Below are 14,883 nucleotides of genomic sequence, written 5' to 3' on the forward strand. Positions count from 1 at the left end.
CGGCCCCACCTCACCCTGGCCAGCTGGCCCCCTGCCCTCCCTGGCCCACTGCCCTTCCCGCTGGCTGCCCCCCGCCCGCTGCCCTCCCTGCTTCCTGCCCTCCCCGCCCCCGCCCGCTACCCTCCCCACCCCCTGCCCTCCCCGCCCGCTGCCCTCCCCGCCCGCTGCCTCCGAGGGACTCACGACCCACCAGGTGTTGCAGTCGACCCTGATGGTCTCTCCAGGCTTGTAGGTGGCCTCGTTGTGCACGCAGGGGCAGTCCTCCTCAGCAATGCAGCCCCCACTCCCGTCCGACACCAGCCCCGGGGGACAGACACAGCCGGACACACAGTGTGTGCTGAACTGTGGGTCCCAGGCAGGTACCGGTCAGGGCCGGACACCAGAGTGGGCAATGTCACTCACCCTCTGGGACAGGCGCACCCAGCTGCCCCCAGGGCAATGCATGGGCCAGGGCAGAGCTTCCGGGGGGGTGTCTCCAGGACCACCAGATCCCTGGGCTCGGGAGCTGGGAAAGCTGGGACCCCTTCCCTGCCCACCCCTCCCTGAAGCATGGAACTCACACAGCCCACGTCCAGCGTGTGGCAGCTCCGGAGGCACTCGGCCCCAGGGGTGCCCGCCGAGCTGTTGCTGCAGTCCAGGTACACCATGGGGGCGGTACACCCTGGGGGCAGAGCTTGGTGGGAGGGGTCCTGGGGAAGGGCAGCCGCGGCCCTCGACTGACCCCAGGCAGCCCTGAGCCTGTCCTGCTGATCAAGCTAACGGCGCCCGAGCCAAAGCTTCCATGACACCTGCAGCCCCCAACCCCAGGACACCCTGGCCACTCTGCGGGGCAGAGACCCACTGGCCCCTCCGTCCCTGGCATGTCGGGGCATGGGTGCCTGTGGCAGAGCCCAGGTGAGGACTGACCTGGCCCAGCAGGGCTCGGGAGGGGTGGGGCGGGTTGGGGCGTGTTGGGGCTGGGCCAGGCGGGGTGGTGCGGTGCAGGGCCGGGCAGGGCCAGGCAGGGCGGGGAGGGGCGGGGCAGGGCAGGGCCGGGCAGGGCGGGGCTGGGCAGGGCAGGGTGGCACTTACCTGTGCTTTTCTGCAGAGAGGCTCCCAGGCAGCTCAGCTTCCCACCCGTACACGAACTACAAGAGATGGACGGCACGGCCTGGACCTGTGGCCCTCACCCCACAGACCCCACCCCCGGGCTTCCAAGCCCCCGCCAAACACTGGGCCTCCCCAGCCTGTCCACCTCCTTGTAAGGCCAGACGGTGCCTGCTGCTGTGTTTGCTGGGAGCCCCCAAATCCCCTGGAGGAGCATGGGTAAATACACACAGGTGGGCAGCAAAGCAGCCAGGACCCTGGGCTTAGGAGCGGCCTTTGAGCCCAGGGTGGGAGTAGGGGCCACCCACCTTTCCTGGCGGGGGCTGCCGTGTGGACCCAGCTGAGAACAGCCAGCAGGCGTCCTCCCAGGGCCACCTCCACTCCTGGCCTCTTTCCCGGCTGAGAATTTTCTCTTCAGAATGTGCTGGGTCCACCCTGCGCCCCCCTCCCCAGCCTGGCCCCTCGTGTCTCAGAACCCTCGGAGGGAGGCACAGAAGCCTTTGGGGAGGGCGGGAAGTGGCTTTGAGGAGCACCCAGGGACCTGCTTTCCCCCCCTGCCCCTTACCACACGGCGCCTTCGTCGTGCACAACCTCTCCAGGAGCCAGCACGGTGCCATGAACGTAGCAGGGGCACTCCTGGGCGGGCACACAGGCGCCCGCGTCATTGAGGAAGGTGCCCGCGGGGCAGGTGCAGCCGTCCACAGGCACGAAGGAAACGCTGCAGGTGACGTCGGCCTCACTCAGGCCGCGGCAAGTGGGCTGGCAGGCATCCACCACGTAGGCGTAGCGCTGGGACTTGGGGCAGTTCTGCATGTACTTGGCTATGGTCAGTGGGGCCAGGGGGGACAGGTCAGCGGCCGAGCAGCCTGGCCAGCCCCCATCTTCAACTCAGCATCCCCGTCTGTGACGTGGGGATCGCAAGGGCATGAGGTTCTTGCGAGGCTGGGATGAGGAGGTGCAAAGCTCTGGGCTGAGAACCGTGTGAGTGACGGCTGCTGCTGGCCAGGGTCCCCCGCACCCCCACGCAGCGTGGACACATCCCACCCCCAGCGCGGGCACTCACTGCAGACGCCGTCCCTCCAGCCGCTGAGCTGCACGCCCTTGGCAGCGCAGGCGTGCACATAGGAGGACAGCGCGGCGCACAGGCAGTCCTCGCTCCGCTCACAGTTGCAGGTGTCAAACATGCAGTTCTGCGGAGGTGGGGGGCATCGGGGCGTCAGGGACCCCAGCCTGCCAGGGCTCCCCCACCCATCCTGCCCAGGCGTGGGGGTCTGGCCTCATGGCCTCTCACCGAGTGGAAGGGCTTGGGGTTGATGACGGAGTGGCAGCGTGAGAAGGCACCGTTGGGGTCGGTCAGGCGCGAGCACCAGTGCCGGGCGTAGTTCTCTGCGGGGAAGACCCAGCCTCATCTCCATGCCCTGCCCCGAAGCCCACACCCCTGACACGCAGGCCTGCGCCCCCCTCAGCCCGGGGAACAATGAGTTGGAATTTGCAGCTCACCTGCTGCACTTTGGGGGGTTCTGGCCGCCTGGCCCCAAGAACCTCCTCCTGATGCCTCCCACCTGCCTCCATGGGGTCCCCAATCCCACCCAGGGATCCCCGTGGCCCAGGGGACAGGAAGGTGCTGGGTGGAACTTGAGCCTGGGGTGACTGTGGGGGTGGGGGCGAGGAGTACCATTCTCCACACTGAGGGAGCAGGGGTCCTCAAAGCTGTTCCTGGCATTGGCACAGGCGGCCTGGGCCTTCCAGGTGTTGGCGAAGGCTGCGCCAGTGGCCTCCACCACCCCACTGAGGGCCGTGAAGTCGTCAGCCTGGTTCTGGTTGAAGTTCCCACACAGGCCTGGGAGCCAGGGTTGGGGGATGTCAGTGGCCGCTGTTGGGCCCACCCAGCTCTTGGCCCCTACCATCCCTCCAGGCACCATACAGGGTGGAACGGCTGGGAGCCCTGTCCCAGGATTCTGCTCCCAGAACCCTCTGCAGATAAGCCCCGGCGGGGGGCAGCCCCTGTGCAAAGTCAGCCCCTGTGTGAAGCCTGCCCCTGTGCAAAGCCAGCCCCTGTGCAAAGTTGGCCCCTGTGCAAAGCCGGCCCCTGTGCAAAGCCGGCCCCTGTGCAAAGTTGGCCTGAGCCAGGGCAGGGCTGCCCGCTCCATCCTCCCGGCTGGCTGCTTCGTGGCTGCCAGTCCGATGCTGGTGTCCTGCGCTGACACCAGGGTCTCCGCCATGCCCTGGGAGCAGCCCCCTCCCCGGTCCCCTGCCTGCCTCTGCCTGCCCCTCCCTGCAGCATGGCGCTAGTCCAGGCCCCGTCCCCACTGGACCTGTCCCCGAGGGCCCCTACCCAGCCTCACCGCACATCTGGCCCTGGTGGGCGGAGTCCAGCCTGACAAACACCTGCATGAGCGGCACCAGCTGCACCAGCAACTGCAGCCCGAGGCCTGTCTGCACCACGATGAAGAAGCTCGAGGGTGTGAACAGGGTGATGTTGGCTGCCGGGAGTGTGGGAGAGAGGCTGGTCAGGGGTGCAGGGTCAGATCTGGCCAGATTGGAGGGGCAGGGCATCCAGTGGGCCAGGCCACCCCGCTGAGACCCAGGAGTGAGACCCAGGCGTGGCCAGGAGCCCTCAGGCTCCCTGTCCCGCGCCTGTGGCCGCCAAGCCGGCTCAGGTGGAGACTGGGCTCCCCAAGAGAGTGGGGATGAGCAAGCTGGATGTGGGGTCCCTGCTGCTGCCGGGGTGGGATCCTGGCATTCCCACTCTACAGATGAGAAACCGAGCACAGGAAGCTCCTGGAGCTGCCCGAGGCCACAGAAAGCTAGCAGGGGATGGAGCCGACGCTGCCCAGGCTGTGGGAGCTGCCCCTGCTAGGAGGCACCACCCGGCCCAGCCGTCCTGGGAGAGCTGCGTACCTGCCGACAGGGGCAGCTGCGTGTAGATGGAGTTGAGGAACACACCGCCATCCGCTTGGACCCGGATGGCCTGCGGGAGGAGGTGGGCAGGAAGTCAGCTGTGGGGAGGAACCCATTCCTGACTCTCAAATGAGGGGGTGGCCTGCCCAGGGGCCCCCACCGGGGACAAAGCCCACAGAGAAGCTCAGGCCCGGACCTGCGGTGCGCTCTGCTATTGCCCCCCAGGGAGGACCTGACCTCAGGGCTGGAGGGGGACCTGACCTCGGGGCTGGAGGGGGGACCTGGCCTTGGGGCTGGAGGGGGACCTGACTGTGTTTGCTCCCTGCACACCTTTGCATGCCCCTTCCTGTCCCAGCCCAGGGCCCCACCCAGGTCCTCACCGTGTCCCCGCCATCCAGGCTGAGCGTCACTGCTTTCAGGCAGTTCTCGTTGTCCGTCAGGCCGCACTTCCGCAGCTCGGCCAGCACGGTGAAGCTGCCGTCAGCACATTTCTAGGGAGAAGGACCCACGCATGCATTGGGCCTGGCTCGATGATGTGGGGTGCCCCCCAGAAGGGTGCTGGGGTTGCCCATGTGGGGGATGTGGCTCTGTGGGGAGGTGGCCCTTGGCACCTCTGGTCACCTCCCAGCAGCTTGTCTCAGGGCCTGGGGGCTCCTTGGCCCTGTGCCGCTCAGCAGGGAGAGCCATCCCTCTATGACCATCATGGGGACCCAGGGCTCCCTCTTCAGGCAGGGACATCCACCCCTCTATGACCATCGTGGGGGCCTCCCCTGGGTGGAAGGGGCACGAGGGGCCCGGGAGGGTCTAGGTGTCTGAAGACCCGGCCCCACGCCCAGACCTTGGACAGAACGTAGCTGCAGTCACCATGCAGGTCGTAGAGTTTCTCATCGTAGGTGGAGATGTGGGCCCCGCCCTGCACGGAGCAGGTGCCAGGGCACGGCAGGTCCTGGCACTGCCATAGCCCCCCGGAGCAGGTGCTGGGGAGGGAGGCCGTGAGCAGAACCGGCATGTCAGGAGGAGGTGGGCTCCACCCTCCACACCCCCACCGCAGGTGGAGGCTGGTGGGTGTACACCAGGAGCTCCACACCCCCACCCCAAGCAGAGGCTGGCAGGTTCATAAATACCAGGAGCTGCAGGTGGTGTTGAAGGAGGTGCCAGGGCTGTAGGTGCGGCCGCTGTGGGTGCAGGGGCACTGCCCGAGGGGCAGGCAGCCAGAGTGCGTGATGTCATCCAGCACCGTGCCTGTGGGGCGGGGTGTGAGGCAGGGCCGGCCCATGCACGGGGGACACCAAGGTCAGAAGACACCAGCCTTGGAGACAAGCTGCCTCCCTTGGGGAGGAACTCCTGCTCCAGGACACCGCCCCCGCCCTGAGCTGCACCCACTTGGATGAACACCAAGCACCTCTGGGCCTTGATTTCCCCTCCATGCCCAGCTGGCTCATGGCACTGCTCTGCCTCCCTCCACGCATCGTCTTCCGGCACCCTCCCAGCCAGTGCCCTTCCCACCCTGGGCCCTCTCAGGGGACCTTCTGGCATGAGGGCCTCTGCTTCGGGGCCTGATGAGGCTGGGGGCGGGGTTGGGAGCCGGGATCTGAAAGCCCCCTTTGGGGTCCAGGGCACGCAAGACCTGCCTGGGGGGCAGAAGCAGCCATCCACACAGTGGTCCTCACAGAGCTGCGCGCGCTGGGGGTTGGAGCAGGTGTCCGCGCAGGGTGAGCCACACTCCTGGTGCTGCATGTTGAGGGGGCAGGTCCGGGCTGCGCAAAAGGAGGCGGGGCTGGGCCAGGGGAAGGGCCCTGTACTGCCCGTGTGGTCAACCCCAGCCGCCTTCCACCACTTTCCACATGCCATCAAGTCCACAGAAGCCAGAGCTGGGCCCCAGGGTGGCCTTGACACCCCTCATCGTGGGCAGCTCCACCCTCCAGCCCCAGCCCCCGCCACCTCCTGCACAGCCTCTCCATAGCCTCTCCTTCTCCTGCAGCCCCTGGAGGCCCCAACCCCTCCTGGGGTCCTGGGGTGGCCTCTGCCCACTACGCCTGGGGTGGGTCCTCTGCCCTCCACCCCTGTCCCCCAGGCCTCCCCACCCCCCAGTGGCCCCCAAGGCGCTCCCCCTGCCCCTTCTCTCCAGCACAATCCCTGGCGAAGGCCCTGGGAGCACTCACGGCAGAGCTCAGGGCGCCTCCAGTTCCGCGGCTGGCCCCCCGCGTGGGCGCACTGGCGTGAGTATTCCACAAAGGTGGCACACGGGCAGGTGGGGCAGCGGCACAGGTCCTGGGCACAGGCGGCCAGGTATGCGGCGCTGTCCACCAGCGCGTGGCACTCCGCAAAGGCCGGCCCCAGCAGGGTGCGGTGGCAGATGCCCTCCTGGGGGAGCACAGTGGGCCAGGCTGGACACCCCTGCCATCCATGGGGGCTGCCACGGTGCTGGAACAGGACCCATGGCAGGCCAGGCCGGGAAGCCCTCTCCCTGTCGGGGTTCCTTGTACCCAGCCCCACCCCTTCCATCCACTGTGGCCGTGCAGAGCTCTGCTTGGCCCTTGGGAGTGGCCCATGACCCGGGATCCCCCACCCGGGATGTGCCTGCCGGTGGAGTAAGCGCCCAAGAAAGGTGCAGACCCCGCCCCAGGAGGCAGAGCCAAGGAGGGGAGGTGGTGGCCCCGCCCCAGGAGGCAGAGCCAAGGAGGGAAGGCAGAGGCCCCGCCCCAGGAGGCGGAGCCAAGGAGGAGAGGTGGAGGCCCCGCCTCTCTGGGCAGCCCGGCAGGTTCAGGGCAGTCCAGTGCTGAGTGTCGTCCGTCCCCAGGCCCAGGGGCCCAGCTCCCACGGGGGCTGATGCTGTCATTTACGGCACAATTTAAGGCTCAGAGATCCTGCTGGTTTGGGGATCCTAGAGCCTCCAGGCCCCTTCTGAGTCCCCCTGCTGGTGGGAAGGGCTGGCTCCAGGCTCCCCGAGTGCCCAGCCTGTGCAGCGTGGGCCTGTATTTGCTCACACAGATGGGCACACGCGTGGCCTGAGGAACACGCACATCACCACACTCACACAGTGTGTACCGTGGAACTGAGCACACAGAGGGTGGCTGCCTGGCCTCCCTCCAATGCCACCATCTCTCCTCCAGCTGGGAACGTTCCTCAGGCCTCGGCCCAGCTCCCCCTGGACCTGGAGGCCGTCCCTGCCCAGGAGCTGGGGGTAGGGGGGAACTCACCTCGTCCGTGCAGTTGCCGGCTGGCAAGGGCAGCGGGTCTGGACACTGCTCTGTGGGCCCGTCCAACTTCTGCAGGTTCCCAAACTGGAGCGGGGTCAGCCTGGAGTCTGCCGGGAAGAAAGCAGGGGTGTGGTGGCTCTGAGGGGCTCCTGGGAACAAGATATGGGCTCCCACTTCCTGAGCCCAGGCCAGAGGACTCCCACTCCTGCCTAGGGCCCGACGCCCCCAAGGGGCGCTCCTCCCACCATGTAGGACACAGTCCTCATGGCCCCTCCCTGCCCGGTGCCCGGTCCACACTCCGCCCCCTCCCGGCCTCCCCGGGACTGTGGCTCTTGGTTGGCCGACATAATCGGTCACTGCCCCCTCACCCAGGTGGCACTCACTGTGGGCGTAGAACTCGTTGAAGGTCGGGAGGCCATTGAAGTCCCCACACAGGCCACAGGTCTGGTTGGCGTATTTGGGGTCCAGCTCCAGCTGAGAGTGGGGGAGGGACAGCTCCAGCCTCAGGACCTCTGATCCCCCCACCGGCAACATGCCCCAAGCCCCGTGACCCCAAGCCCAGGGAGGTATCCCTCGACCCCCGGTGGGGGTTTTGTGGCCAGGCCCGAAGGGGCAAGGGGCGAGGGGGCTTCCTCACCAGGGCACTGTCCTCTCCGTTCCACAGGAATGTCAGGACCAGCCGGATGCTGACCTTGACATAGTCCCCGCTCTGCTCCACCAGGAGGCCAGTGCGGCTGTAAGGCAGCTCCTCCCTGCGCAGACAGCGGGGTCTCTCCCTGGGCCCGGCCCTCCTGGCTGCCTGCCTGCCCAACCCCACCCCAGCCCTGGCCCAGGTCAGACACGGCCATGTGGGGAGGTCACACCGCGTGGCCCGGCCCTCGCCCCTCCCCAGGGTGGCCGGCTCACCGCTGCCCGTTGACGAGGACAGAGCCGTTGGACGCCTCCAGCACCAGCCCCTGGGCCTTGATGACAACACGGGTGACCACAGGCCTGGAGCCCACCAGGCCTCGGCGCAGCTGGACGTTGAAGTCCTCATAGGCAACGCCGCAGTGCTCGGAGAACACGTAGTTGCAGAGGCCGGGGAAGTGGAAGACGTCGCCGTCGAAGGTCTTGTAGTGGAAGTCGCCCCAGGTGCTGCACACCCGCCCGTTGTGCGCCGGGTTCAGGGCTGCGGGGAGCGCGGGATGAGGCCCATCCCCATGCCAGCCCCCCACGGGGTAGCCTCCCCTAAGCCGAGGCACCCTGGTTTTTGGAACAGAAAAGCCCATGGTCGGCTGCTGGCTGTGCCCTGCCTGGCTCACCCTGGACTGCCTCTGTTTTGCTCCAAGACCCCTGACCCATCCCCATCCCCCAGGGTGGCCAGTGACCAGGAGACCGCCCACACGGAGGACTCTGGGTCTGGCCCAACGGCCCCACCTGGTGGCAGCTGCACCCCTAGATCTGGGCCCCCACCTCTGGGACTGGCAAACACCCCTTTCCCGGCTGGCAGGGGCAGCATCTGCTTACGGCTCAGGCTGGGGAAGACAGTGACGGGTGGAACAAAGCTCACGCGCCGGGTGGGCGAGGACGTCGGGGCACCTGTGGGTGAAGGCTGGTCACCCCAGGAACATGGCCAGGAAGGGGAAGCAGAGACACCCTCCCCGGGGCCCACCCTCCTCGCCAGCCACCAGAGTTGAAGCGGAGCCCAAAACTGATGGGCTGGGGGCAAGGCAGCCCCTTTACCCTTGGCCCTGTCTGCCCCACAAACACTGCTGCCCTTGTGTTTTGGCCTGTGTGTGCACACATGTGTGTGCCGGTGCAAGTGTGGGCACGCATGTGCCTGTCCACGTGTGTGCGTGTGTGTGCATGTCTCCTGCTCTGCACTTTCCTCTTCTTTGGAGCACCAAGCTCCGCCTCGGGTGACGGGCATTGTCCTGGGCAGGGGACCCAGGGTGGGTCTCTGTCGGACGCATGGCTGCTCAGAGAGCCGTCTGCCTGCCCCAGCCCAAATTCCAGCCCCTCCAGCCTGGCCAGGAACCTCCCCGCCGCCCGAACCTGGCCACGTACCGCCGTCTGTGGTGTGCCCTGCACTCCCCCAGCTCGGTTCCGCAGGGCCCTGGGTCTCTGTGGGAAGAGAAGATGGGAGTCAGTGAGGAACCAGATGTGGCTGCCAGCCACAAACCTGACCGTGGACCTGGCCACATCCCTGGTGCGGCAGCCTCATGTGGGGTCTACGGTGGCGGTCTCCACGCCCTGCAGGTTCACCCGCACGGCACACTCTGGCCAAGGCCAGGACTCCTCAGCTGCTCAGGCCACCCCAACCGTCAGCCGCAGACGCCTTCCCTGCCACTCAATGCTATGGAAAGCCTGCAGGATGGAAGCTTCCAGCAGGGAGCCCTGAGCTGCCCCCGGCACGGCCTGCCCTGCCCAGGGACCCCAGCCCTCCCTGACTGACACGAGGGGATGGTGCCTCCTTCTCAAGTGATGGGGGAGAAAATGGAATCAGGAAAAGGCGTTGGCCGCCCCAAGGGGGGATTTCGCCCCATCCCACACATCCCTTGGAGAAGGACAAAGACCAGCTTTGTTAGGAGGACACGCTTGGAGCCTTCCAGGCGTGACTTGGCAGAAACCTAAACACAGAACCAGTTTCAAACTCGATCCTAAGTCAGGGTGAGTGGGGCAGGCTGGTGGCAGGCCTCTGGGCTGCGCAAGGTGTGTGGCCGTTGATACTGGGATGGCTGCCCAAGGTCCCCCAGGCTGACCAGCACCTCCAGGCAAGGCCTCACCCACCAACCCCATGGAGGCTGGACTCTGGGCTGAGAGCCTGAGAGGAGGCAACTCCAACCCGCAGGACTCTGAGGCCCCCCGGCCCCCCGGCCATAGTCTGCCCAGTTTGGGTTGGGGAGCCCCCTTCACAGGACCCCAGAGCTCCTCCCTGGAGCCTGATCTGAGTCGGCCCAGCCCAAGCCTGTGCTCTGTGGGGAGGCGGGAGGTAAGGCCCCAGCCCCTACAGCACGGTCAGGGCTCAGCGAAGGGCCGGCCCCTGTGGTTCTCGCTCTGGCCTGGCCCTGCCTGGCTTTTCCAGCCAGGTCCTGCTGACATCTGGGAACCACCGCAGGGGCCGCCTCCAGAGGTCCAGGTTGACTGCCTTTCCCAGAAGGCCAGCCGCTCCCTGTGTCCTCTACCCCGACCCCCAGCCCACAGCCCTGCCCTTGTGTGCCGGCCCAACCAGCCACTCCCACGTCCTGGCTCCGGCCACAGGCAGCCCCTCCCCACCCCAGCAGCTCCTACCAGCCCCAGGCAGCCCCTCACCCGCCCCAGGAAGCCCCTGCCTGGCCCGACGGCCCCTCCCCCGCCCCAGTCAGCTCCTCCCCTGCCCCAGACAGCCCTTCTCCCACCCTGGCAGCCCCTCCCCACCCAAGCAGCCCCTCCCCCACCCCAGACAGCTCCTCCCCCGCCCCAGGCAGCTCCTCCCCAACCCCAGGCAGCACCCCCCTTCACCCAGGCAGCCCCTCCCCTGCCCCAGGCAGCCCCTCCCCACCCAGGGAGCCCCTCCCCATCCAGGCAGCTCCTCTCCACCCCAGGCAGCTCCTCCCCCACCCAGGCTGACTGCCCTTGGTCGTCTGCTCCATGCGGTGCCCTCCTTGGGCTGGACCACTTGGGCCTCCATCTTGCAGCCAGAGAAGTGCCCACCACCAGCCACCCCATCACCTTGGGTTGTGTGCCCTAACATGAAGCCGCTCTGTGCAGGGCCTGCCCTCCCTGGCCACAGGACGTGCATCTCGTGACTAAAGCACAGTCCCTGCCAGGGGCTTGATCTCCCCAACTTGGACGTGCGTGGAGGACAGGAGGACGGGTGGGCTGACAGTCCCTGGGCCCTGCCTGCTCGGGTGAGGGGAGCCAAGGCTGCATGGCCCAGAAGAATCAGATGCAAGGATTGGCTATTCTGGTCAAACCAGCACCCAAACCTTGCAGCCAGAGGCAGCTCCCCCCGGGCCCAGGTTGGGAGCCACTGGGGGAAGCCCCCTGCCTCCAGCCCTGCTGACCACCCAGCCTCCCTTCCACAGATGGAGAGAGACCCCGGGGAGCCTCGCCTGCCCAGCCCAGACCCCAAGCTTGGGAGGGGGCAGAGGGCGGGGCAGGAAGGGGCTGCGGAGCCCGGCTGGGTGTCTCCCGGTGGCCCCTGGGGCTGCATCTTTCTCTGTTGACAGTAAGTATTAATGCTGCGGCTCTGGCCAAGAGACGGCAGACAAGGGAAAACGCTTGGCTGAGAGCCAGGCCGCCCGTGCAGCCTGAGATGCCCGCAGACGGCCCATGGGAGTCGGGCGTGGGTTGAGGCCTGGGCTCTCGCGGCTGGCTGTGCAACCCTTGAGGGTGGTACCCTCACCTGCCCTGCCAGCTATGATCCCCAGGCAGGTCGTGAAGGGTAGAGCCAGTCCTGGACAGGGGTCCACGCTAAGCCTGCCCCTGCTCACTCTGATGCCTGGGCCTCACGGGGCTCCAGAGAGATCCCCAGCTGCGACCCCCTCCCCCGTTGCCCATTCCTGTCCCACCCCCAAGACCAAGACCCTTTCGGTGGTCTCCCAGGGGCCTTGCCCTGCGGTCAGGGGCCCGACTTCTCCGGGACACCCCATCCAAGCCAGCCCCTGAGTTTCCTGACACTGTGAACCCGTGGGGCCCGGGAGCCCTCTGTTGGGGACGGGTAGGGTCCCATGCAGGACACTCAGGGGGTTGTAGGGGGATCTGCCCATCCACTCTGCAGGAGAAGCTCCCAGGCAAGCGACCCGCAGAGACCCCCGCCGTGAAGATGGCATCGAGAGGGGGCGGAGTGGGGGGTTCTTACCTGCCTGCGGCACCACGAGCACGGCCGCCAGAGCCAACACCAGCGTCCGGCACGCGCTCGGGGCACCCATCCTGGGGGCTGGCACGGGTGGGGGGATGGGGACGGGCAGGGAGGGAGCCAGGCCGGGTGCTTGCTCCCCTGGGGGCCCCAGCTTATGTAGCAGGGAGCCTTGGCCCCAAGCCAGGCCAGGCCACGCAGGGCACCGTGCTCTTCCCCGCTCTAGCCACGTGTGTTTGCTCTCGGGGAGGGGCTGTGGCAGGGGAGAGGCCTGGATCAGGAAGGATTTGCAGCTCTGTGCCCTGAGGCCCAGGACGCCCCCACCCCCAGCAGCTTCTGAGAATCAGAAGGGAGAGGAGAAGGAAGGGCCTATCCCACCTGGCACCCGTCCTAGATGGCAAAGCTGCTGGAAGGCAGGGCTGGCCTTGGACGCAGGGTCCGTGGAAACAGTGGTCAGCCAGCCTGCCTCACACTCATCCGCACTCCAGCTCCTGCTGGAAGGGAACCCCAGCCTCCGGGCAGCTCCCCCAGCCAGGGGAGGGCCCACGAGGCTGGAGCTCCTCTCCCACCACAGCTCAGCCTGAGCTCAGGCATGCACGTGGCCAGGATGCTCAGTCTGGGTGGCTTGTGGGGGTCCTTGGAGGAGGCCCTATTTCCAGAGACCCCAGCCCAGCTGACCAGACCCTTGGAGTCCGTGGGAGGTCTCTGGGCTGATCTATTTCAAGGTTCACGTTCAAGGGGAAACTGAGGCCCAGAGTGTCTCCTGCCCGTGCACATCGAGAGTCAGCTATGCTTGTCCAATGCCAGCCCTGATCCAGCCAGGCCAGAGGCTCCAGCCCTGAGTCCCATCTGGCCTCCACCTCACTCTGGGGCCTCCTCGTTAACCCTGGCAGGCTTGAGGAAGCAGCTGCTCCAGGGGGTCCCGGACCTGCCCGGGGTCCTCAGCCTGCCCCAGGTGGGAGCCGCAGAAGCCTAGCACCTCCCACTGGTGCCGGGTGGGCTTCCCGGGGGCCACGTGGTAAACGTTCCCCACGAGCGTCATCTACAGGACAGACAGCGTCATCTGCAGGACACTCCGTCTGCGCTGCAAACACCTCTTGCAAACACCTCCTGCCTGTGTGACCTGCACCTCAGGTGTTCCCACCTCCTGGCTCCCTGGCCACCAGCGTCCTGAACGCTCCGTGGTGCAGACCCCAGGCGGGAAGCACCAGGTCGGGTGGTGTGGCCTCGTCCGGCCCCATGGGGACCCTAGGGTGGTTTCCAGGTCTGTTGTTTTGTTTGCGTCACAGTCGCCGTCACAGGGGCCCTGCACCAGTTCCCCCGCGTTTGTCTTTCTGAAGTTAAATTCTTAGAGGTGGAGTTTCTGGGGCAAGAAGAAAACCCGTCTTCAAAGCTTCTGACCTGCCTCACACTCAATAGGATGGCGGGGATCAAGAAACACAGGAAGTAAGAAGTGTTGGCAGAGACGTGGGGACCCGGAGCCCTGTGCCCTGCTGGTGGGGGTGACTAGCAACTCCACTCTGGGTCTGTCCCCAGAAGAACTGAAGACGGGTCATGAGGGACATTTGCACACCCATGTCCACAGCAGCATCACTGAGAAAGGGCAGAAGCTGCCCACGTGTCCCTGGACGGAGAACTGGGTCAGCATCGTGAGGCCGATCCATGCGGTGGAATACGGTTCAGCTGTGAAAAGGAGAGGCTGGCCCAGGCTGCTCCGTGGGGGAAGCTGGGGACACTGTGCAGAGTGAGGCAGGTGGACACAGAGGACAAAGGCAGGAGGGGCCACTCGTGTGCTGCCCCTGGAGTCATGAAACTCGCAGAGACGGAGTGTGGACGGTGGGCGCCAGGGGCTGGCAGAGGGGATGGGGATCTGGTGTTTCATGGGGACAGGGTTTCAGCTTGGGAAGATGAGAACGTTCTGGAGATGGAGGGCGGAGACAGCTGCACAGCAACATGAACGGACCTGGCCCGTTTTGCCACCTGTCTCCCCTCATGGCTGAGGCCCCCAGGTAGCTCCTCAGAGCGAGAGGGCTGTGGTGGAGGCTGGGACCCGCCTTCTTCCTTTGTTCTTTGTGGCGGTTTCTCTAACTCAGGGCACACCTTAGGCTTCTGCCTGGCCCTGTACCTGGGTGGGGGGAGGGGGTCTCCCAGATCTCAGCACAGCGCAGACCCCTGCTCCCCGCTCACTTCTGGGACTCCGGAGCCTGTGCTCCCCCCACCCCACCGATGTCACTTCCAAAGCTGAAGGTTCCAAGGTCTCTGGGGTCTTCAAGCTCTCTTTCATATCCAGGCCCACAGATCCACTGCAGCACGGCACGGCGGGAGGGGCGGGTGGGGATGCCTGGGCCAGTGGGCCTTGAGGATGGTCTGGAGGGTGGGCCAGAGTCCCCACCCCTGGGCTCATGGCTGTGACTGCGCCCAGGCCCCGGCCAGACCCCTCTCCCCGGCCTTCCTGCCTGCTCCAGGCCAGGCTGGGCAAATGGGGGGCTCCCGAACGCTGTGGCGCCTCATCCCTCGCACCGGCGGGAGGGATGCGCCTGCTGCCCAGGCCTCTGCTGCGGACATCCCCCCGACGCACCCACCCAGATCTCCCACCTTGGCCACAAGCCCTCGTGGCCTCCCGCCTCCCTGCCCGTGGCTCCAGCTCACAAGCCAATGCCCACCTGGGTGGTGGGGACAAGCCTGGTGTCTCCCCTGCTGGCCCCCACTGCCTGTCCCCTGCCCTCCCTGACCACGGCCAGTGCCTGCAGCCTTCATGGGGGCTGGTGGCCCACTGGGGAGCAGCCCCCTCACCCCCAGCTCAAGTGGGCCGGGCACCTCGGCATCAGCAAGATAGCGTTTTCTCTGTGGCAGAGCTGCAACCCTCAGGCAGCTCCT

At 66.7% G+C, this 14,883-nt stretch overlaps 1 protein-coding gene across 1 annotated transcript in view; it reads right to left on the reverse strand.

Annotated features, from left to right (window-relative positions):
* MUC5B (mucin 5B, oligomeric mucus/gel-forming) overlaps positions 1–12,079 on the reverse strand; it is a 31,998-nt gene extending 19,919 nt beyond the window's left edge. Inside the window, exons 1-21 of the mRNA XM_032153872.2 lie at positions 12,010–12,079; positions 9,234–9,290; positions 8,694–8,765; positions 8,094–8,355; positions 7,825–7,939; positions 7,571–7,661; positions 7,188–7,294; positions 6,150–6,351; positions 5,619–5,744; positions 5,112–5,229; positions 4,826–4,964; positions 4,368–4,478; positions 3,988–4,057; positions 3,432–3,569; positions 2,762–2,926; positions 2,378–2,472; positions 2,150–2,276; positions 1,652–1,907; positions 1,072–1,127; positions 561–661; positions 191–342 (exon numbers count right to left, since the gene is read on the reverse strand). Coding sequence (XP_032009763.1) covers positions 191–342; positions 561–661; positions 1,072–1,127; positions 1,652–1,907; positions 2,150–2,276; positions 2,378–2,472; positions 2,762–2,926; positions 3,432–3,569; positions 3,988–4,057; positions 4,368–4,478; positions 4,826–4,964; positions 5,112–5,229; positions 5,619–5,744; positions 6,150–6,351; positions 7,188–7,294; positions 7,571–7,661; positions 7,825–7,939; positions 8,094–8,355; positions 8,694–8,765; positions 9,234–9,290; positions 12,010–12,079 — 2,630 coding nt within the window. The remainder of the gene's footprint in view (positions 1–190; positions 343–560; positions 662–1,071; positions 1,128–1,651; positions 1,908–2,149; positions 2,277–2,377; positions 2,473–2,761; positions 2,927–3,431; positions 3,570–3,987; positions 4,058–4,367; positions 4,479–4,825; positions 4,965–5,111; positions 5,230–5,618; positions 5,745–6,149; positions 6,352–7,187; positions 7,295–7,570; positions 7,662–7,824; positions 7,940–8,093; positions 8,356–8,693; positions 8,766–9,233; positions 9,291–12,009) is intronic.
* Between the last annotated feature and the right edge of the window lie 2,804 nt (positions 12,080–14,883).

Source organism: Hylobates moloch, unplaced genomic scaffold (genome assembly GCF_009828535.3).
Source record: "Hylobates moloch isolate HMO894 unplaced genomic scaffold, HMol_V3 SCAFFOLD_5, whole genome shotgun sequence".
Lineage (NCBI taxonomy): Eukaryota > Metazoa > Chordata > Mammalia > Primates > Hylobatidae > Hylobates > Hylobates moloch.